This window comes from Bos grunniens, chromosome 2 (assembly GCF_055505025.1).
Source record: "Bos grunniens cultivar Pamir isolate PY7600 chromosome 2, Bosgru_T2T1.0, whole genome shotgun sequence".
NCBI lineage: Eukaryota > Metazoa > Chordata > Mammalia > Artiodactyla > Bovidae > Bos > Bos grunniens.
This window is the reverse complement of record NC_141166.1, coordinates 106,845,999-106,870,992: the sequence shown is the minus strand read 5'-3', so window position 1 is coordinate 106,870,992 and position 24,994 is coordinate 106,845,999. Positions and strand designations below refer to the sequence as shown.

The following is a 24,994-nucleotide window of genomic DNA, read 5'->3' as shown; positions in this document are numbered from 1 at the left end:
GTTGATGTATGAACAGCTCGGTAACAGCTATTAGTATCAAATTCTTTTTTAAGTAATAATTTATTTATAGCAACATGAATGGTACAGAATGAGTGGAGAGATAACTTGATGCCAGAAGTATAGAGAATGATACAGTAGCAGATAACGCACTTGGTCCTGAAAAGATGAACTTTTCCAGTCTCCTTATTCCTTATTTGAAAGAATTTGTTGTTTTGCTGAATTTCTTTGTTTTTAAATATGTTTCTTTTAAACCCAGTACAGAGCCCTCTGCCCTCAGGTCCGTGATCTTCATAGGAGTTCTAGGAAATGCACGTCTGCTTCAGCAGATACACATCACCTTTTATTTTTCCTGCAGTCACCACTGAGCATTCGTGGCTCCTTGTTTTCTGCAAGGCGGAGCAGCAGAACAAGTCTTTTCAGCTTCAAAGGTCGAGGAAGAGATATTGGATCTGAGACTGAATTTGCCGACGACGAGCACAGCATCTTTGGTGACAACGAGAGCAGAAGGGGCTCCCTGTTTGTGCCCCACAGACCTCGGGAGCGGCGCAGTAGTAACATCAGCCAAGCCAGTAGGTCTCCCCCAGTGCTGCCAGTGAACGGGAAGATGCACAGCGCTGTCGACTGCAATGGCGTGGTCTCCTTGGTGGATGGACCCTCCGCCCTCATGCTACCCAATGGACAGCTCCTGCCAGAGGTGATAATAGATAAGGCAACTTCTGATGACAGCGTAAGGACGTTTTAAATAGCTCAGGCATGGTTCGGCCCTTATTCTTGCATCCATCACTTTCTCTGCTGGAGGGGCCTTCTCTCTGGTCCTCTGAATGGCTCTGCATCTTGCAATACTTTTTATGCTAGAAACACACCTTTAACTGATTAATGTAATCCTTATACTATTGTTGTAGGTATCCAATTCCAACATATTTAAAATCCCATTTTTGAAAAAATAGTACTTATCTACTGATATTATACTTGCTTATGACTCACCCCCTTAGAAAACAATATATATATCAGCATAAAATGCATTGATAATGCTAACATTATTAGTTGATAATAGGTTCCATGTCTGTAAGGAGATTTGGGTTATTTGCCACCTACTGCTATTTTTTCAAGTCACTACTTTATATATACCTTGCTCCAAGGGATCTTATTTGAGTTCTTAATAATTAATAATAGTAATAATAATAGCAGACACGTTAGTATTTATAGCAGCCCTAGGAGGTGATATATTACTATCCCTTTTATACACCTGGGGAAACTGAGTCACGGGGAAATGAAACAATTTGTGCAAAGTCACTCAGCCAATAAATGGTAGTCCTGAAATTCATAAAGAGGCCCTCTGTTTCTGAGCTTGTGGTTTTAACCACCACACTTTCTCTCCAGGATGTGGTAAACTTCTTAGGAATAGTTTAGAGTAACTGTGATTTTCCCCCACACATAAATGAAACACACTGTTATCATTAAAAGAAATACCAAAATTCTTTCATCTGAAATCTGTGAATAAAAACATAATATCCAAAATACATACGTAAATGCAAACATATACATATAAGATAAAAATAAAACACCTTTCCAAAACAACAATTTCAAGAGTTCGGGAGTCATTGAGTGGTATGAGAAAAGGGTGTGATGAAGCCTGAAAGTGAGATCTTTCTGGTTTTAGAGTTTCTTGGTTATGTGTTAAGGTCACTCACCATGTTACATTGTGTTGCTTGATATTGGAAAGGCTTTGACTAACTTAACAAGCTCTGAACTTGTGCCACCTATTCATAAATCATATTTGCAGACAATGAAGTATTTTAAGTGAGAATGAAGTTCCATCAAAGCCATGGCCACGCATGCATTTTTGTTTGAATGCATGCATATGCTTTTAGGTCATATGTGACCTCTGTGCTTGCATGATACAGCTTCAGCCCTCTGTCAAGGTGTTTTTCTTATCAAACAAGCATGTTAAATTTCCATGGAATCGTATCTTTGCTGTGTTTTGCTTTTCAATAATGTGTATTACCTATAAAAGATTATATAATGTATATCAGATTTAGAGATTATTTCCTATTTTTAAATGAAATGTTTCACTTAATACTTTGTTTTACCACAGAAAAATCATTATCACTCTAAATTCTAAGACTAAAACTACAGAGCTGGAGTAATTAGTGGATACTTTATAATTCAATAGAAATAAATGCAAAACATAATAGCGTGAAATAATGTACAGTTTAGATGAAAAAATTGCATGAGAAATAATATAACTTTGAGACCTGAGACATGTCTACATGGAGAAAAAAATGCTTTATCAACACAGCTATTTGTTTGACTTGGGGAAAAAAGAAATCACTGCTTCCAGAAAGTCAGTAAATTAGAGAGTATTTCAGCTAAAACATGGTTATAGACAGATCTCCGTAAGAAGCCACCTGCAAATATGTGTGTGTGTATCCTCACACATATATGGACATGCATGCATATAAACACACGTACATCTATTTATGCCTGTTTGTCTACGTTTTAATATACAAGCATATATAACTGTATCTAAACAACTATACTTTACAACTCTAAATCTGTATATCTATGTATATGTTTGTAGAATGGTGTGTGTGTGTATACACACATATATATATACATACCACATATTGTGACCCCATGAACTGTAGCCTACCAGGCTCCTCCATCCATGGGATTTTCCAGGCAAGAATACTGGAGTGGGGTGCCATTGCCTTCTCCATAAAGTTGTCTGAAGTCTATATGTATATATGTGTATGTGTGTGTGTATTGTTGGCCTGCACTGAACTGGCACAGTGTTTTAACTCTGAATTAGCTGCCGAGATTTAGAAATAAGATATCTTTACATAAATATGGTATACCTGGTAAAATTGAGCTCATATTCCTGCATGGCAGCAATCCTTTGAAGCCTCTTTTAGATGGAGCTTACATTCTCCATTTTGATACAGTGTCCATCAGTCTTAATCATTGTTTTTCTACTGAGTCATTCATCTTGATAGAGCAGTTCATGAGATCTGCTTTGGCAAGAGAAACAGTCATGACCATTGCCCTGTTATTGCCCCAACAAAGAATAATTACAGAAGTTTATCAGAGAACACTGAAATTCTTCCTTTACACACACACACATACACCATTGCAAAACTTATTTAGCTGTTTTCATGTTAGGACTCTTACATAGTAAAGCTATCTGAATAAATTGGAGACCAAGAAAGATAGATAATGATAGTGATTATAACAATGAAAGCAGCTCATTTTAGTTTTTATTTCCTTAGTGTTAAGCCATTTAATCCTCATAACAAGATTGTGAGGCAAGTACTATGATTATTTCCATTTCACCAGTGATGAAATGGAGACAGGTTAAGTAACTCTCCTATGGTACACAGCCAGTAAATGGCAGAGCCATGACTCAAATCAACAGTCTAGGCTCTAATTACTCACTACAACTTTGTGGGCAAGATTTTATTTTCTACCTACAATTTATTGAAATGCCATTCTTAAACTGTAATTAATCATCTTTTTTTTTTCAGGGTACAACCAATCAAATACACAAGAAAAGACGTCACAGTTCTTACCTCCTTTCTGAGGATATGTTGAATGACCCCAATCTCAGACAAAGGGCAATGAGTAGGGCAAGCATATTAACAAACACTGTAGAAGGTATGGAATAACATTCTCTTAACCATACAGATTTTTAAGCAAAATTCAGGTAAGTCCTGGTCAGCCTCGAATAGATACAGCAAGTACTTAGGAAGAATTCAAAGAATGTAAAATGGTTATGAGCAATGGTAAGACTAACCAATAGGTACTAATGGAATTGTCTTTAGTGCTTAAAAAGGGGATAAAGTTCTTTGTGATTAAAGACAGGCTTTGGGTGATAAGGGCTTCCCTGGTGGCTCAGACGGTAAAGCATCTACCTGCAATGCAGGAGACCCGGGTTCGATTCCTGGGTCGGGAAGATCCCCTGGAGAAGGAAATGGCAATCCACTCCAGCACTCTTGCCTGGAAAATCCCATGGATGGAGGAGCCTGATAGGCTACCGTGCATGGGGTTGCAAAGAGTCGGACACGACTGAGCGACTTCACTTTCTTTCTTTCTTTCTTTCTTTGGACAATAATGACCTTTCAAAGATAAACAGCTTTATGGTACTAAATGAAGACAGTGAGGGTGGCCCAGGGCTATGTGACTCTTTTACTGTATATACTCTTAGAAATCTTACCTAGTCTCTCGAAATTGATCATTTTTCTAACAGGCAAGAAAACAATACCAACTTCCAGGTTCTGTAAGTTTCTGCTTCTGAGAACATTCTATAAAATTGTAAAATGGTAATATGTGACACAACATCTTTCAAGATAGTGATGCAAAAGCGCTAGAGAAAGCAGTTTAGAGAATATGATGTGAACAGTAGTGATCAGCCAAAGGGCGGCAATTTCAATAATGTATTGGCGCCCACCTTCTCTCCCCTCAACAAGCCTCTGGTTCCACCTTATCCATGGGATACCACCTCATCCCCCAACACACCCATGATGGGCCCAGACAAAGTTTTCACCCACCTCCTAAATTTATGATGAGAACTAAATGGGCTAATGGTGTGTGCTACCTATTGCATGAATAGCTCTATAAATTATTTCTAGTCTCTTGGTCCTGGGATTATTTTCACCTGTGAGCTGGCAAAAGCTTTTCCTGGAGAGAATAGAAATGTGTTATTATTGTAATGGATTCAGGGCATAGGGGAATGTATATATTGGGGTGTGTGTTTGTGTTTGTATGTATATATATTGGTTTATATACATTTATCTTAAATATATACATTATCTGAATTAAGAAAACATCAATTCTTTTAACATCATATGTTAAGTGCTTGTTTCTCTCAGAGATACCCATAAATGCTCTTATTCATTAATTTCACTGCCTTCTTATGATTGATCTAATAAATGAATGCATGATATAAGATTTTTATGTTATATGCTATGCTTTCGTAGAAAGGATATTGTTAAACTTACAAAGTATAAAGCAGAAGACTTGTTTCAATGTTAAAGTGTACTGCTGATGTGTATCTGGTTAGCAATAAAATATATAATATGCTAATGATTAACTTGGTGATCTCTGTGGTTTTTTCTTCCAGAACTTGAGGAGTCCAGACAGAAATGTCCACCTTGGTGGTACAGATTTGCACACACATTCTTGATCTGGAATTGCTCTCCATATTGGATAAAATTCAAAAAATTTATCTATTTTATTGTAATGGATCCTTTTGTAGATCTTGCTATTACCATTTGCATAGTTTTAAACACATTGTTCATGGCTATGGAACATCACCCAATGACTGAGGAATTCAAAAATGTGCTCGTTGTGGGAAATTTGGTAAGTCTGTTAATGTGTATTATGTACCCAGAACGTCTCTCTTTGGTTGTCATGATTATCATTCCTGTTTTTTTTTTTTCTTAAGTCAGATGGATATTTAGCTAGTTAGTTATGCATGTTCAGGATTCATAATGTGAATCATTGTACAGAGAGAAGTTTCTGGTAATAAACACTATGTTAAAGTAATTCTGCAGGCATATTGAGGTCTATGAATAACAGCATTATCTCCATAATTGGTCACCATCTTGGGAGTAAATATGTGTGTTTTCTGACAGGCATGTCTGTTAGCAGCAACACTTTGAAAACTTGATACTTTCTAAGCCATTTTATAATTATTTTGCAGCTTACTTGTGAGTACATACCCTACAAGTTTTCAGAAAAACTACGGACACTTTGTTTTGACATATAGGCAAAGGATTCAGGCCTTTGGAATCCCAAAGTCCTTAGTTTGAGTCCTGGTTTTGCCTCCTACTCATTATATGACCTTGGGAAAAAATTTTAATATCTATACTCTTTCATTTTCTCATTTATGTAATAATAATATTTTCTTTATAAAATAATATTTTATTTTTAATATAACAATAATGCTTTGTTTATATTAAATATATAAATAAAATTAATGCTTATTTATTAATATTTATTGAGAGGAATGAAGACTTTCTACTTATTAGCCAGGCATATAGTAAGTACTTAAACCTGTTTTCATCAGTCATCACCATCATCATCGTAATCATCATGCTTTCTTTTTTTTAAAATTTTTGTTGGAGTATAGTTGATTTACAATGTTGTGTTAGTTTCTGCTTTACAGCAAAGTGAATCAGTTATACACATGACGTATATCTACTCTTTGTTAGAATCTTCTCCCATATGGGTTGTAATAGAGTATTAGGCAGAGCTCCCTGTGCTACACAGTAGCTCCTTATTAATTATCTGTTTTTTATAATCATCATGCTTTCAATGAATCAGCAGAAACAAGCCTTAAGAACAAAAATATTTAGAAGTCAAAATGATTAAACTGGACACAGAAGAAATAACAGCAGCCTAGAAGGGATCTGTAAGCTTCAGGAAGATATAGGATTCTGTTAGGAAAGTTGATGCCAGAGTGACCTCTTAAATGGGCAGTGGTGATCACACTCAATTAATGCCTTATGGCAAACAGAAAGTGCTAGTTTCCAGCAATCTGCATAACCAGGCAGAAGTTCTATTTCACAGCCAAAAGGTCCCAGTGTGTAACTCTTAATCAATCATGAATAACTCTGGATGTCTTTGCAAAATGTCTGTATAAGATAATTTTGCTTTTGCCATGGTCCCAAATCAATTGCTATTTGAAGTCAAGGAGTGTTTCTGAGTTGGTCTTCTATCCAAAATTTCTTACACATATTCCAAGGCAGGATGTTTAAACTCATGTGCCCTGAGTTAGCATTCTTCTTTCTATTCCTAATTGCAAAAGGGCAGGACTGTCTAGTTTCTAATTGTTGGTAGAGGTCAGATCATGAATACCAGTACCTTCTCACTGAGTTGTCTGTATCACTGTGAATCCACAAATGATTCATCATGTTTCTTGTCTATACAGTCCCAAGTCTGGGTGCTCCCTGCCAGTCTTCTTAATGATGTATTATTTTACAAATGACTCACAGTTATAGAGCTAACCATTTCCCTTTGAACCTTCTTTGCTGTTTCTTTGAATCAAATTGCACCCAAGTCATTTATAAGACTTCTGCTGTTGCCTTTTTAAATGAGTCCTTTTGATGCCATGTCATAAATTAATGATGTTTTGTGATGTACTATTGTGTCAAAGCTTTGGAAATCTTTGGGGCTTCACTGGTGGCTCAGAGGATAAAGAATTTGCCTGCAATGCAGGAGCCCTGAGTTCAACCCCTGGGTTGGGAAGATCCCCTGGAAAAGGGAATGGCTACCCACCCCAGTATTCTTGCCTGGAGAATTCCATGGACAGAAGAGCCTGGCAGGCTACAGTCCATCAGGTCATAAAGAATCAGACATCACTAAGTAGAAAATCTTACTTTAGCTGCCACTGTATCGATTAAATACTTTTTCCTCTTCTACTGATACATCTTTGGAGTGAGTCAACTTATTCCTTATTACTCTAAGAGCAGTCAGACCAAAAAAAAGACTGGCTCAAAATTTCAGTATCAATGTTTCCTTTTTACTATCTTCCAGAATAACTTGTTGACATAAGTTATTTAATAAGTGTTTTACAAAGAGTGCCTATCTTAATTTTCAAAGGTTTTATGTATCAGAGATTTTAGTGTACTCTTCTAAAATGCTCTCTAAAGGTGATGAAAACTGATAGAGTCAGAGCTTCTTAACTCTTCAATGCTTATAGCTATAGGAATAGTGATAGTTGGTTTATAGGATTAAATGAAACAATAATATATGTTTATAAAGTATCTTTATAAAGCACATTGTCTGAAACACAGTAAATGCTACACAAATAGTCATTATCATCATTAGGTTGTTTTCATACCTTTTAATACTAGATATATATTTTATTTCTCGTGTAGGTCTTTACTGGCATCTTTGCAGCTGAAATGGTTTTAAAACTAATTGCCATGGATCCATATGAGTATTTCCAAATAGGATGGAATATTTTTGATAGTCTTATTGTGACCTTAAGCTTAGTGGAACTTTTTCTATCAGATGTGGAAGGATTGTCAGTTCTACGATCATTCAGACTGGTAAATATAGACCCAACCTTGCCTTTATATTCTATGTATAAAGGGGTGATTCTTTGGTTTCACATTACTATTTTTTTTTTAACTTTTGGAGATGTGATTCAAAATATAAGATTAGATCTCAGTAGCTAGTAAAATGAAGTTCCTTCAGTAGCAAATGCACTTAAAGAGCTCAACAATATTTGAATGTTTTAATTTTGGGATCTTGAAGACGTATTCAGTTCTACATGCTAGTATAATGATAGGGCAGTAATTTATATCACAATAAGAAGCTTATGGTTTATAGAATTTCAATCATTATAATATGTTCATAACTTTGTGGATTTCATAAAGTTTATCCCCTCAAAATTGCTGTCTGATGTCAAAAATATTTTTTAAAAAATGACTTTTTAATCCTTTTCCCTCTAATATATTGAACTTTCTCCTTATGTCAGCATGAAAAAAAATTGTGAAAGTATCAGAAAATAGAATTAAGGATAAATGATCAATTCTAAAGGATATAATATCTGATACTGTGATAAGAGATTTCCATAACTATCCTGAACTAAAATTACAGTTTCTTCAAAATATGTGTAGTAATTGTATAGTGGCAAATATAACAAAATAATAGGAATATTGACAGTAGATTAAAAATTAATAATAAAAATAATTGATTTTAACTAGATAATGATAATATTTTAGAATTAAATTTTGAAACAAAGTTCAAGACTGGAAACATTGAGAACTTTTTCATAAAAACTGATAATAAGTTTTGTGTTTACTCTTAGCTCCGAGTTTTCAAGTTAGCAAAATCTTGGCCAACACTGAATATGCTGATCAAGATCATTGGCAATTCAGTGGGGGCTCTGGGAAACCTAACCTTGGTGTTGGCCATCATCGTCTTCATTTTTGCTGTGGTTGGCATGCAGCTCTTTGGTAAGAGCTACAAAGAATGTGTTTGCAAGATCAATGAAGACTGCACACTCCCACGCTGGCACATGAATGACTTCTTCCACTCCTTCCTGATTGTGTTCCGGGTGCTGTGTGGAGAGTGGATAGAGACCATGTGGGACTGCATGGAGGTAGCCGGTCAAGCCATGTGCCTTATTGTTTACATGATGGTCATGGTCATTGGAAACCTGGTGGTATGTAATCGCCTGTTCATACATTTAAAATTCTCCATAGAAAATTATTATATGATGATATGATCATTTATTTTTATAATTATAGGGTTAATTAGGTCTAAAGCCATTAATTGTAATAGAATATTGACTATTTTAATCCAGTGAAGAACAGAAAAGATAATGAGTTATTGTCTTAATTTCTCTGCCAGATAATGCTTATTTATAGCTTTCACAATATTTATTTTAATGGAAAGTTTTCATTTTTCTACTTCTTTCATTTTGATAGTAATGTCATATGAATTAATCCATGGTTTTCATATCTTTTAAATGTTGATTCAAACATGAAGCTATGCTGGTAAACAGAATATGATTAAATTAATAATAACAAAATGAATTTATAATGGAACAAGGCAAATGGAAGGCCTAGTCCTGCTGTGTTAGTCATATATAAGACTAGCATCTATAACAAGTATCAGCAAACTATATGGCCCAAGGGCCAAATCCTGCACACTGCCCGTTTTTGTATGATTCCTGCAAAGCTAAAATGTTTTCTACATTTTAAAGTAGTTTAAAAATATAAAGAAAAATATTTTTTTGGCACAGGGAAATTAAATGAAATTCAAATTATAGTTTCTATAAGCAAAATTTATTGAAAACAGATATGCTTATTCATTTTCATGTTGTCTGTAGCTGTTTTACTCTACATAGACAGAGATCCTCTGTCCTACAAAGCCTAAATAATTTACCACCTGGCCCTTTTACAGAAAAAGTTTGCCCACCACTACTCTATAGCATCTCTTTTACAAGTGATCTGCTTCTCCATTACTGTTTTCTTAGCTTGTATGCCTTCTGTTTCCTTCTATCTTATACCTACCTGTTGGTGGGAATATTCAAGCTTAGAGGCAGGAGAAAATTGCAATAAAATGCTTTTCAGTGGCTCACTTCAGTTTTCAAAGCCATCATGTTCATTTGATGTAGTTGGTCAGCCAGTCATCAAGTATGGTTGTATATGGTAACAGCCATATGATTAGGACCTTCACTTCCCATTGACTTGAAAACAAGTTGCTAGATTTTTTTTTTTTTAATCCTTGTAGCCCCCATGCCAGCTTGATAGTTGGTAAGAGAGTAGACGTAAATGTTCTCACTGCAAAAAAAATAGTGGTAATTATGAGACATGATGGAGGTCTTCCTTGACACTATAGTGGTAATCATTTTGCTGTCTATATGCTCATCAAACCATGTTGTACACTTTAAACTTATACAATGTAATATGATAATTATATCTCAATAAAGCTAGAAAAGCTAAATCTAATTACAAATTTGAAGGAAAAAAACTATTAATATTTGCAATGATTAAGAAAACTAAAGGGAAAATGAGCCCTTGGTTCGTCATCACCATTCCTATCAGAACACACACACATCAACGAACATATATTTTATAGCGAAAAATACTTTTTTATTGACAATGAAGACCAACAGGAAAATAGTCTTAAAATTTCTTAATGATTCATCAAATTGATTTCTGTGATTTTCTCTCCCCTCCATCTCAGATTCTTCTCTTAAGCCTGATATATTAGCACAGACATTTTTTTACTTATGCTTTTCTACTTACATTTCTGAGAAATTATTCTAGATGTGACCAAAATTAGTGGTGAGTCCTTTTTCCTCAGTTTGGTATAATTTTGATTGTTTAAATGTGAAGTAGATGTTTCTGGCCATGAAAAGACTTACACAAAAGGGTTTTTCAGTTATCTTTTTTTTATATAAAATATTTTAAAAATATAATTTACATATTTTGAGCCCTCTGTGAGAATTTTTTTAAAAATAATATTCAGTTTACTTGTACCCTTACCTCTAGGAGGAAAACAGAAATGGTTTTGCACACAAAATTTTGCTTCAAGGACAGGAGTTATCCTGACCTGTTTTATAATATTTTCCAGGGCCAAAATGATTGACAGTAAAGCCACCCAATCATAATGCCATTATCTCATTTGAATTGGGTTCAATGGGCAGATCTTTTTCTTTGCTTTAAAAGTCTCATAAGTTGCAAGTTGGCACAATTCTTGGACAGAGTATTTTATTACAGGAACTCTGAAAGCATTATATGTTCCACTTATTGCAATAAGTGAAGTTTATCTTCTGGGAAAAGTAAACGCAGATCTTGGCTTAAGTTACCTTCAGCACAACAGACACTAGTCACAATTTTCTTGTTCTACTTGTTTCTCACAGGTAACAAATATTAAGTAAAGGCAAATGTCAAGAGGGCATTTTAGGTGCATAAAAGGGAATTTGGACACAGGTTTTCTGCTGTAGAAATGAGTTTAGGAATGACATCACAGCAATGGTGAGGGAGCATTCTCTTTGCTCCTCATGCTGGCCCTTTAAGGGTCGGGCTGACCTCTGCTCCAGCGTGCACAGAGGCTCACACATGGGAGATTGATGAGAACTCTAGCTTCTCCTCTGCTGCCCCATCCTGTGTTCTTATCTATGGATGAAGATGTATAGAGCTCTTCATTGCTGGTTTGGATTTTGGCCTATATTTCAGAAAACTGTATTTATGTTCTTTTTTATTTCCCATCTCCCTGTTTCTCCAACCCTATTCTCCTCCTGACATAGGTCCTCAACCTATTTCTTGCTTTATTACTGAGCTCATTTAGTTCAGACAATCTTACAGCCATTGAAGAAGACACTGATGCAAACAACCTCCAGATTGCAGTGGCCAGAATTAAGAAGGGAATAAATTACGTGAAACAAACCTTACGGGAGTTTGTTCTAAAAGCATTTTCCAAAAAGCCAAAGATTTCCAAAGAGATTAGACAAACAGAAGATCTAAATTGTAAAAAGGAAAACTACATCTCTAACCGCACACTTGCTGAAATGAGCAAGGATCACAAATTCCACAAAGAAAAAGATAAAACCAGTGGTTTTGGAAACAGCATGGACAAATACTTAATGGAAGAAAGTGATGGTCAGTCATTTATTCATAATCCCAGCCTCACAGTGACAGTACCAATTGCACCTGGGGAATCTGATTTGGAAATTATGAACACTGAGGAACTTAGCAGTGATTCAGATAGCGAATACAGCAAAGGGGTAAGATTGTTTTTTACATATATTGTTTAATGTTATTTATTATGAGTTAAAATTTCAGATTTTTGCTGTCATGAATTATTTTCTAATATGCATACTAATAGGTACTTTGTGAATTTGTACAGTAACTTCCTGAAGGTTCACGTGGTAAGGTTTTACCTACTGGTTCTTAATAACTGATACAATCTTATTTAGCTAGATTTGAAAGTTTGGGAATATTTAAGTCTTCCTTTCCTTTATTCCGTTTGTCATCAACGGTAAAGTCATATGCAGTCTGCTTTAATAGTGTCTGTTGAATCCACAGCTCTTCTCCATCACCTTTGCCTTTGCCCTCTGCTTGGCTAAGCCATTTCCACATGGTGTCCCCACCGATATCTCTGCCTTCATTTTCCATCTACTCTAATCCATCTGTTTGATTAATTTTACTCAGGTCCAATCCTAATCACATCACTCCTTTGAAGTATCCTTGATCCCCAAGATAGATTTGAATTGTACACTGTAGGTAAAAGCCTTCATATCATGCCCTCACAACCAACTGACTGGCTGTGTCACCCTGGGGCTCCTACCCCTGAACCAAGCCAGTTTTCTTCTGGGCCACATACAACTCACAACCTGCGTGATTTTGCTTGGGGTCTCCTTCTTCAGTCAAAATCCTGAGTACGCCCTTTAAGACACAGCCCTCAGTTTCCTTGTATATAAAATTATTAGCCCTTATTAAGAGCTAGGTGACGGTTAAATGAATTGCACATGTAAAATGCTTAGAACAGTATTCACAGTGCTCAGAAGTTGTACTGATTATTTAGCATTATATTTTATATTCTTAAAAAATTATTATATGCATCAAATAGTACTATAAACTCATTGAGAACAGGAAGCGTCATTACAACTTTTTTGTATCCTCCTTCCCCACCTCTAGGGGCATATATTCAAAGTATTATTGAGCTGCATTTTTATTAATATAGAATATAATCATAAGTGAGTTTTATGACAGGATTTTTATGGCATCTCTCTAAAGTTTTAAGATACCATTTTACAATATTTTTCCTCTCTTTAGGTCACATCTGAAAATATTTGACACGTATTTCCCAAACATCTTCTATCTGCTTGGCCCTATATTAAGATCTGGGTTTCCCAGGTGGCACAGTGGGAAAGTGAAGAATCCACCTGCCAGTGCAGGAGACCCAAGAGATGTGGGTTCAGTCCCTGCATTGGGAAGAACCGCTGGAGTAGGAAATGACAATCCACTCCAGTATTCTTGCCTGGAGTATTCCATGGACAGAGGAACCTGGCAGGCTACAGTCCTTGGGGTCACAAAGAGTCAGACATGACTGAGTGAAGGAGCACACACACACACACATATTAAGACCTATCCTTCTTAAATTTAGAGTGGATTTTGGAAAAAGATACACAGCTCTGTGTGTATGTGTGCACATGTGCATTGGCCATGTAACCAATACTAGGTACATAGTAAATGCTCAATACTTATTCACTAAATAAATATATGATTAATAAATTATGAATATATGTTTTAAGTAGCCAAAGAAATTATCTCCAAGATCACAAAGTAAGGAATAAAATATTTTATTTTTTATTTTAAAAATCTTTGCGTGGAAGAGGTTAATAACTCCAAAGATTCAGAAGGTATAGTTGTTTTGGTTTGAAAGTAGAAAATTCGATTCCTCATACCCTGTGCAGAAGCAGTAATCTGGGTCTAGACTCATGTGAAAAGAAAAACGAATTCAATTACCCATTTTTCTGCCTACAAAGTTTAGAGTTGTAAAACCCTAACTGCCTAGCAGACTTTCTGAATAAGCTTAGATTCTGGGTGTTAAAGCACTGTGGTAGCTTGGGCTTCCCTTGTGGCTCAGCTGGTAAAGAATCTGCCTGTAGTGCGGGAGACCTGGGTTCGATCCCTCGGTTGGGAAGATCCCCTAGAGAAGGGAAAGGCTACCCACTCCAGTATTCTGGCCTAGAGAATTCCATGGACTATACAGTCCTTGGGGTCGCAAAGAGTCGGACACGACTGAGCAACTTTCACATTTGAGAGGAATAATTTCTTACCTGGTCATTTTTTCTTTGCTCAAAGCCTGTGGCTATCCTTACATGGATCTCCTTAAGTCGCTGGCAAATATCATATTCTTAGTATGTTGAATTATAACATTTTAAAGGGAATCTAATAGACCTGTCCCATATAGCACCTCATTTTCTAATTCAGAAAGCCAGTAAGAGAAAGCCACTTTATCTACAGTTATGAAACTCGTTCAGGGCAGAGCAAAATCAAGTCCCAGTCTTGATGTGCATAAGTCTGCCTTTATTCTCCTGTCTTTGTCCCTTTCAGGGATAAAACTCACATTCCTAATGGGGTTCCTACCCAGTTTGTCTCCCCTGGGATACTGAGCCATGCTTCTGAAGAACTTACATATCCTGTGGTATCCAGAGGAGGTTTGTGATGACATAGTATCCAACTCGGAGAAGGCAATGGCACCCCACTCCAGTACTCTTGCCTGGAAAATCCCATGGACAGAGGAGCCTGGTAGGCTGCAGTCCATGGGGTTGCTAAGAGTTGGACACAACTGAGCAACTTCACTTTCACTTTTCACTTTCATGCATTGGAGAAGGAAATGGCAACCCACTCCAGTGTTCTTGCCTAGAGAATCCCAGGGACAGGGGAGCCTGGCTGGCTGCTGTCTATGGGGTCGCACAGAGTCGGACACGACTGAAGTGACTTAGCAGCAGCAGCAGTATCCAACTGTCTATAATTAATGATTTCATCTATAAGTTATTTGGTACTGAAATAGACTATTTTAACCATTCATAAAATTACTCTGCCACCTGTCCCATAAACCTTTCCTAAACCTAAAAAGCATGAAATTTAGTGCACTTAAACTGTGTTATCCAAAGACCATTTGATGGTAACTTAATATTTTTAATTATCATTGAGTTTTTTTATGACATTGTAGTCATAACTACTTGAGAAAAAATACATTTTTTCTATTTCATAGAAATGGAAATACGTGGCATAATTTTCAGGAGCTTGAGGCTACCTTGTAGGTCATAATTTAAAATACATAAACTAGTTTCTTTAAGTCATTTGCACAGTATTTGAGTTGGTAAGCCCTAAACAAATTGGAGAAGGAAATGGCAACCCACTCCAGTATTCTTGCCTGGAGAATCCCAGGGACAGAGGAGCCTGATGGGCTTCCGTTTACGGGGTCGCACAGAGTCAGACATGACTGATGCAACTTAGCAGCAGCAGCAGCAAACAAATGTTAGGTATCGTGTTTATTATTGTATTCATCATCATTATTAGCCTCTAGAAATTCAGATTTTAAATTATGGGCTTTGAAATTTTGTCCTTAAGACATTTTCCATGACATATCTCAAAAGTGTGTCACCCTGAGTGTATTCAAACCCGCTTGACTATATACTGGACTTGAGAAGTAATGAAATTTCAAGATCTATAAGAAATTTGTTATGTAGTATTAAGCAGTTGCCAACTGTAACAACCTGCATCTAGTCTTCCTCTCCAGTGCCTTGTGATTTAAATGTTTCTAGTTATGACTTGGTTTTATTTTTCAATTCAGAACACTAAAAGGAATTCACATTTCCTTATTTACCTGAAGTGTTTCTACATCATTTCAGGCTAAGCTCTCTGCTCTAATTCCCCTAATCTTCAGCTCCCATTGAGTTCCCAGTTTTTTAATTGCTTATTCTCTCCTTTGTATCTTTCCTATATTTTCATCTTTGAAATAATTCTTGATGAACTTTTCCCAAAAAGGCAAATCATGATTATCCGATAGAAAATATTGCCCAACTGAATGTCAGTTATTTAAGTCTTAAGCACTACCTGGAGTATGGTGAAGAAGGCAGCCTCTGGAGAGAGAATTCTTGCCTTAGATCTTAGCCTTAATATTTACTGTCTCCATGGTTTGAGCAATTTACAAAATCCTCTGGTTATTTTTTTCTAGTTTACTTACATGCAAAATAGAATTATAATCAAGATTACATTATTTGGGTAAACAAACAAGTGCTTGCTGAAAAATAAGTGCCCAATTAACAATTGCCATAGGTATGAAATTGAGTAGTCATGTACATACTGTAAGCAGCTATTTGCTACAGGTTAAATTTTTATGTGTAAAGACAAATGTAGGAGCTTGTTGCAAATGCCCATTCTGGGCTGCATCCTGCAAATGCTCTCTGTCTAAGTCTGGATGCACTCAGAATCCTTGCCGCGGTGCTCCCAGTGACCACTGTGATGGATTGGTGGGCATAAATGAACCTAATTCATCTCTGGCTTGTCTTGATCCAGGTTTCTGAAAATTCATTTTCTTTATTCAAGGGCTGGGGATATATTCTACATTTGTCTGTTTAAGAATCTGCATTTTGAACAGGGGGAAATAAAATCTCTGACCTTTCCTACTTTCCCCTTCCCCATCTGGAAAATAAATCCACCCTGTCTGTTATGACCTAACATCCTTTTTTTCTTTTTTCTGCCCTCTTCTAGCATTAGCTCTCAGGCAAGTTTTCTTCTTCTGATAGACAGTTAGATATATACACTCCAGAATGAAGGCAAAATACTTTGTCATCAAATACCTTATCAGAAAATGACCAGAGATGAGTTCAAGTAAGGTGCTGAGTAAAATATCTTAAGAGTTTTGAGGCAATAATTGGCATTAGAACGCCAGCATTTCTCTGAGGATGAGTCTGTCTCAGAATCAAGAAAGACATGCTGTCATCTCTAGGGACCCATGAGAATAAGGCTCCTGTCACTGCTTCTCGGAATACACGCTGAACTGATGGCCACCCTCAGAATCAATCTCCTCCTGGGGTGCAGTGCAGCCCTCGGCAAACATTAACACACTGCAGATTTTCACCATTAGCATTGAAGTGCTTCATTATTATGAGCCTCAAATGAAGCATGAAATGCATCCATTCATTCAATAAATATTTATTGAGATCTACTATGCTCCAGGCATTGTGCTAATAGTTGCTTAGAGAAAAAAAAAATTTTTTTTCAGCCAGGTGCAATAATTCAATGTGATTGGCATCTGGCTTAATTTTTTTTTCTGTTTTTAAATCGTGCCAAATCTCAAAATTGAAAGTTGTAAAAAACTAAATTACTAAGCTTTTTTTAATGGAGAGCTCTTTCTTAGAGGGTTAAAGGGACATCCTTTTGTTTTCCGTTATTACAGATTACTTCCTTTTTTGCTTTCAAGATGAAAGAAAAATAACCAGTTTATAGACTTGTGATGTTAATTATAGACTTGTGATGTTAATTTTGAATGTGTGTGTAAATTTCAAGGGAAAACGTTAAATTTATCCATTTTATTTCTCCAAATATTTTAAAACATAACAGTCATGTGGTTTTTGGAATAAATTCTGACAGGTTTCAGAGACGCTGGTAGCTATGAATCTAAAACCCTAAATCTTCTTTAATGCTCTTTTGACGAATGTATTATCAATGCTTGCTAAAGTGAATTTGTTCATCTTGTGTACTCAGCAGAGAGGAAAACATCCTCACAGAAAGATCTCCCCATTCATTCTTCCTCTATCCAAATGCAAATACTTAGCTTTCCTCAGTGGTTTTTCAGTGTTTTGAAACATTGTCTCCAAGTTGTGATGGAGCTAGCAGAGGTCCTTAGAGAAAGGAGAGAGAGCAATGAAACTTTCAAATTTACCTAATCAAACTTCTCACCTTCAAGGGAGTGTCATTTAAAACATTGCAAAAACAGTTATGCAAAATTTATGTTCTTAAAGGAAGTGAAGGCCACCTAAAGCCCTCATTCACTTTGATTATTGTGGGAGAAAAAATTGCAAAGGAATCCATGAGTAAATATTCCATTAACTGTGGCTATTCATTTTTTCAACTTCCATTTCCTAAGCACCTGCTTGTTGCCGTATGCCTGCTGGATTCTAGAAAGACGTCAGCAGTGTACTCATTTCCTCAGGAAATGTGGTTCAGAGTCTTCTTGGTCTATGGTGTTGTAAAGTGTTGTAAGTGGTAAAGAGTAAAGCTAGGTTCCTACCTTTGAGTTAAAACACCCACAAAAATCAGGAATTATAAATACATATATAAAAATAATTAAAACAGATTTTTTAGAAAACATATTGAGGCAGGATAAGGATAGGGTGACTAACCTTGACAATAAATTGGAGTACTTCACAATGGGGATGCCAGTTGAAGTATGTTTTATGATAAAAAGAATTCATCAGGTGAGAGAAAGAGTAGGGAGAGAAGGGGAAGAATGGAGGGAGACAGAGACGAAGAAGGACAAAGAAACACCTTTCTGGTAGATGTAAAAGGCCCAGCCTGTGTGGAAGCATCCAGATACAAAAACACCCATTAAATACATGAGAGGATGGCCACATAGGATGCAGTAGGTGACTGAGGTTGATTGGAGCCAGATAGTGAGTGACGACTTACTGTGATTTGGAGATTGAAGTAGGTTTCTTTTTATTTAACAGAAAGGGAAAACTTTGTCTTGTTGTGTTATTCTTTGTTGTTAGCAGACTTCTACTTTTAAAGGAAGTTTGGGGGTGTAATAAAGGTGAGGAAGCAGAGAGGATGGAAAGTTGTTGCAACCGTCCTGACACTTGATGGAGGCTCAAGGTCAAGGAGTGATGGTGACACTTGGGATAAGTGAAAGACACTTCCAAGCTAAACTATAAGGGCTCAAGTTCTGGATATGTGAATTATGAGCTGTTTCAAAGGGCATATTCATTTTCTGTGGCTGCCATAACAGCGTATCAGAGACCCGGGGCTTTGTACAACAAGAACTGTATTCTCTGATAGTTCTAGAGGCTGTAAGTCTGAAACTTATGTGTCAGCAGGGCTATGCTCTCTCGGTGGGCTCTAAAAAGGATTCTCCCTTGCTTTTTCCTAGCTTCTGGTGGTGGTCTTTCATCCTTAGCCTTCATGATTAGCAGCTGCATCACTCTGATCTCTGCTTCTTTTGTCACATGGGATTCTTCCTGTCTTTTCTTTTTATAAGGACACTAATTATATTGGATTAGGGCCCACCTCAGTGACCTCATCTTAACTTGGCTACATCTGCAGAGACCCTCTTTCCATGTAAGTTCATATTCAAAGGTAACAGGCATTAGAACTTCAACATATATTTTGGAAGATACAAAGTAATTCATAATAAAAGAGTTTTGGCTTAGACAACTGGATGGATATTGATGCTGTTAAAAATATGCAGGAGGGAAATATTAAGGGGGTAGGGAAGAGAGAGTTTAATTTGGGGACATCTTAATTGTATACTACTCACAGGATAGCTAAGTGATAGTGAACAGTAGATATTTGGAGGTTTTAAGAAGATAACTCAGAGTTGTAGACAGCTTGGAATTTTGTATGTAAATTTTAGGTCAGGTTCCCTGGGAAACCAACTGTGAGTAGTGTTTTCAGGTTAAACACCTAACGCCTGTATGAAATGATGGAAGCTAGTTGATTGGGCCGAGGGAGGATTTGACATGCTCTGCAGTTGTAGCAGAGGGTTCAGCTGGTTCTATAGACATCGCTGGTATGTATGAGCCTTTGGAGTAATCCCAGATCAAAGCAAGGCTCAGGACCTGTGTGCCCTGAACCCATCAGTCATTGGATACAGGTTCTCCCTCCACTCTTCCAGGGAAGGGAGTATGACCTTGGGTAAGGCAGCTCCCTTCTGTATTTCATTTCCCAGAGAGGGACTCAGCTGTGAGCCTTCAGCTGCCAATACTCCTAGAAGGTGAAGGAATGAGTAGCTTGTTTGAAAGGCAGATCTGGGCAGTGCAACCACAGTATCCACTGCAATACAGGGACCACAGGAGGAAGAGGACAAGTGAATAACTTGACAAGTGGACATGAAAGCAAGCACCAAAGAGACTAAGGAGAGAATGTATATATTAGCCACTTTCATATACACTATATAACTTTCCTTCTTACAGCAACCTGGGAAAGAGGGTGATGTTAATCTATATTCACAGATAACTAAAATGCTAAAGGATTAAGAAATAGTGCAGGTTAGTTGCTGATGTTTCTGAGAGTCATTTTAAATTTGAACTCCAGGCTTTAACCACCTCTAATACATATCATGGAAAGGCAAAAGCATGAGTAGGAATGTATTCTCTGTTATATCCCTGCAATGCTGCAATTCATGGTCAGATTTTCTGTTATAATGGTATTGTGCATTTGCTGATTCATGTTCAGTTTCTAGTCCTCCTTAGTGCTAATTTATTAGCTTATAGTCTACTTTCAAAATATAACACAAAGCAGAACAAAGCACATTCCATGAGAAAATGAGAAGCCAGTCCAATGAGGATGCGTTGAGTAACGGATTCTATTAGATTGAAGGCACATGAAAGGAAGTGGCACCTAAGCTAGACATTAAAGAATGGAGATCATATTTTTGTGTGAATGTGGTAGGGATGGAAACCCCAGGCAGAGGAACAAACAGTCGTGCTATTCATCTGATTCACTTAATCACTTATCCATCCACCCATTCATCTATTCAGTATTCAGTTTCTGCAAGCCATCATGTTTTGAGAAACTTTGTGTGCTTACTTGTTATTGCTTCCTTTTATTGATTTGATACAAATTTTAAATATTTGCAGTCATCGAGGTTGAATATTTTATGTTTTTTACTATATGGTGGTTTATGTTGAATATTTTATGTGTTTTACTATGTGGTGGTTTTATTACACTGTTGTCAGGTCTGTCTCTCCTAAGATTTTTGTAAAGTTTTTTTCCGCTAAGAGGCAGTTGCAGGCAGTTTAGATTTCTTCTCATTATTCCATTTTAGAAAATATATTAATTTTTCCAGAAATTCATTGGATTTGGCAATATTCAATTATGCTTCTGGGGGGAGCTGACATCCCTATCTTTTATGCATAGATTCTTACAAAGACAAAACAGAATACCCCTATAGGATTTCACTTAGATCATCTTTTTGCAGATTGGTTCTAAACTGTTTAAAATTTTTTCCTCTTTATTGCATTTGTTCATGTGTCTAAAAATGATGAAATTTTGGTCTGATGTTTTCAAATCAGTGTTTCTTAATTGTTATATTTTGATAAATTTGAAAACATTCCTTTCATGTAATATCGTTTGAATGTCAAAATTAAATCATCAATGCTAATTTTACAGTATGCTTCAAAAACCATATAGTGGCACTCTCACCCCACTCCAAAATTGAGGATGACTTCCTTTAAAATGTCTGTTATGAAAAGCAAACAGAATGCAAAAGGTTGCCTTCAGAAATTACAGTATTTAATTCATCTCATAAAAAACAGAATGATATAACTGTTTAGTTCATTGTTTACAGTCTGTGCTATTACTCTGTGGCAAATATATTTCTATGTGTTTAGCATATAGCATGCATTGTCAAATGTAACTAATTTCTACTTACAGGTATGTGACTTTAAACACTTAAATCAGTTGATTAAGCTGTTCCATCATGCTCCACTTCCACACCTCAGTACCTAACTTTCTTACTTCTCACAGGGGTAAAAACAAACTGGATCCATCAAGGATGCAGCTCTGTGCTTTTAACCAGGCAGAGACATATGTGACCACTTTTACACAGGTTACCTAAAAAAAAATTCATACATATGTATATGATATTTTTTTTCAGTGTCATGCATGCTGTTCAGCTACAAAATCTCTCTGCCTGACCCATTGCAAGAAAGTAGAAACATACAATTGTGCCATAGATAAATTGACATCACAGCATGTCACGGGCAGTTCTATCTATTTTTGTTATTCTCTCGATGACTCCCTTGATATATCTCTCATGTCCTTAGGTGATTTCAAGTGCATGAGCTATAGATTTTTATTGGATAGATTCTTAAAATAAGGTATAGCATGTAACAGAAACCACTGAAGCAGCATTTAATTTAAAAACCTCTATCAACTTCCCCTCCTAATTTAAGCTTTACGGTTGACCCTTGAACAACAGGGGTTTGAACTGCATGGTTCGACTTATAAAGTGATTTTTTTCAATAGTAAATAATACGGTACTACATGATCCATGGTTGGTTGAATCCACAGTTGCGGAACAGAGGATCTGAGGAACCGTGAGTGTGGAGGGCTGACTGTAAGTTTTAATCAGATGTTAGACTGCATGGAGGATTGTGCCCTGACCCCCATGATGTTCAAGGGTCAACTGTATATGTATAGATATATATCATATTAACTTGTCAGGCTTACTGAGATAAGAGTAGAGTTTTAATATTCTCACCATAACAACAACAACAAAAACGGTGATTATGTGAGGTGAAGGATGTGTTAACTAACCTTATTATGGTAAACATTTCACCGTATATTCATGTAATCTAATCACCTTGTTTACCTTAAATTTACACAGTGCCATATGTCAATTACATCTCGGGGGAAAAATTAAGATTGTCACATTAAAGTCAGTAAATTAAAATTTTATTAAGAAATATTTTGTGGGAGTATTATTTCAGGTATAAACATAAAAATCTTGTAACAAGAAAAGACCATTCTAGTGCTGGTCTTTTATTCACAGGTTAAGGAAATTGAGGCTCGTGCAGTTTCTGAGGACGCGTGTAGAACCCTGAAGACAGAGACAGGGTTACCCAGCTTCTAGGCCAAACTTTGCATATATTTTGAAATAGTTTTAAGCAAAATGATAACTAGGGCTTTATTCCCTTATTGATTCAGTAATTAACATTTGATTTTTATTTGATCATATGTAAAGTGTATCATTAATAATTTACTGGGCCTATGAATGAATGAGTTATAAATGCCTGAAATGATTAATTTGATTCCAGAATCAATTTTATACACTGATGAGAGTAAGTTTCTGATTATGTACATTTGGCCCCCTGTACCTATGGGTTCTGCATGTGCAGATTCAATCAACTAGGGATCAAAAATATTCCAGAAAAGTCCAAATAGCAAAACATGATTTGCCTGCATGCCAGCAAGTATTTACATGCATTTGCATTGTATTTACAACTGTTTACATAGCATTCACATTGTATTAGCTATCATAAGTAATTTAGATATGATTTAAACTATAAGGGATATATAAAGTATAAAGGATGTACATAGGCTATATGTAAATACTATACCTTTTTATATAAGGGACTTGAACTTATGCAGATTTTGATATCTTCTGTGTATATCTGTGATTATCTCATAAGGAGATAGATACATAGAGTAGCCTCAAGAAGATAAAAAGTTTAAGTGGAACATATTATGAAGTGGACACTAAATCTGTCAATAAGACATAAAACACTTTCTTAAAATTAGAAACAGATTAATATGAATTGCTATAACTAAAGTCTAACATATAAAAAATATGCTACTCAGATATAATATCTTGTTTTAATTTTAGTATAGCTTGTTGAATGACTGAACTGGAAGGAAAAACCCATGTTAATAGGAATCATGCTTTTTTTTATACTTAATAGAGTTCATATTTTTAATTTATTTGTCATTGTTAGAATGTTTCTATTACTGTTTTCAATAATGAAAGCAAAACTTTATCCTGAAGTTCATACACTCTAGGAATAATAATGCTCAGTTTCAAATTTAAAAAGAAGCATATAGTTTGTTCTAGTTTACTTGCAGTTAATTTTAAAGGAATTCCTGAGTAAAAGACATATTTTTGTATTTGAGATTGATGATGATTTAGAGGCAATATTGTCTTAGAAAACTATTTTGCTCCAAAGTGTAGTCAGTCCTCCTTCTAGAACCTAAGTAAAGATACATACATATGCAATAGCATCTATATATGTATAGGTAAAACACTATTTTTGAGAAAACTATTTTTAGAAATACATATAGATACACACATATATATGCATGTATGTGTATGTGTGCTTAATTACTAAATTATTATTACTTTTTTCTTGTTATCAAACTATATTAGAGAACATGAGGTGCATATTAAGGAATGGTCATTCTCTAGATAAAGGCTCAGTTGCAAAGAATGACTTGAAATATTTTCTTTGGCAGAAAAAATATATTTTTATCGGTGCCAAATTCTATTTTTACACTGTGTTTGCAATATTAGAAGCCTGGATATATTTTTAAAAAATGGTAATTGTTGTATTATTGGAATTGTCATTCCTTGTCCTTCCTCCTTACAAGTGGATAGTTTTAGGAAATAGTATTCATCATTCAGAGGTACAGGCAGTTTGTTCTTCGTCATTTCTTTTTTTATTATTGATAATTTGTAGCGATCTTAAGTCACAGAGTACGTGCTTTTACCTCACATTTTGCTGTCATGTTTGCCTGTGTCCCGATCCTTATTTACCAACTTGCAGTATTCTAGCAGGCCTCAAAAGTAGAACTGTTTAAATATTTGTTCCCAAAACTTTTAAGGTATTCTTTCTGATTTGACCCACTGCATTCCAGCTATTTATATACTCTTCTCTGCAAATAGCACAAAGCCCCTGAATACCAATTGTTGTTTTACCTTTCAAGACCTTGAATGCCAGGGTGAATGCCATTTTCCTTTAGAAAGAAGTGGATGAAACTGTAGGATCTGGCTGGGAAGTCTAAAACCAGTCCAATCTTCTTATATGACCAAACTTTCTTGCATTTTTTTGTTTGCTTTTATATGCAAGATCGTATCTTTCAGTCGCATAAATTGTCATGTATTGGACAGAAATTACCCTAGGTACAAGACTTTAAGAAAACAAAGAACTTTTAGTAAAGTGTTTGCTTTGAGTTTCCTGGTGGTGACTGAGATTTTACTTCATTATTTCTCCAGTATCTAAAACTATAAACCAATTGAT

The 24,994-nt window shown here is 35.9% G+C and overlaps 1 protein-coding gene across 5 annotated transcripts in view; it reads left to right on the top strand.

Annotated features, from left to right (window-relative positions):
* The window catches only part of SCN9A (sodium voltage-gated channel alpha subunit 9), a 166,566-nt gene that overhangs the window by 98,099 nt on the left and 43,473 nt on the right, over positions 1–24,994 (top strand). For 3 of the 5 annotated variants that reach the window (XR_015152763.1, XM_086370745.1, XM_086370772.1), the window contains exons 12-17: positions 356–727; positions 3,525–3,654; positions 5,120–5,358; positions 7,881–8,054; positions 8,819–9,175; positions 11,771–12,247. Coding sequence is in view for 4 of the 5 variants with exons in the window: in XM_086370745.1 (XP_086226871.1) it covers positions 356–727; positions 3,525–3,654; positions 5,120–5,358; positions 7,881–8,054; positions 8,819–9,175; positions 11,771–12,247 (1,749 nt within the window). In the remaining variant the exon portion in view is untranslated. The remainder of the gene's footprint in view (positions 1–355; positions 728–3,524; positions 3,655–5,119; positions 5,359–7,880; positions 8,055–8,818; positions 9,176–11,770; positions 12,248–24,994) is intronic. The other 2 variants (XM_086370753.1, XM_086370760.1) reach the window with 2 other exon arrangements.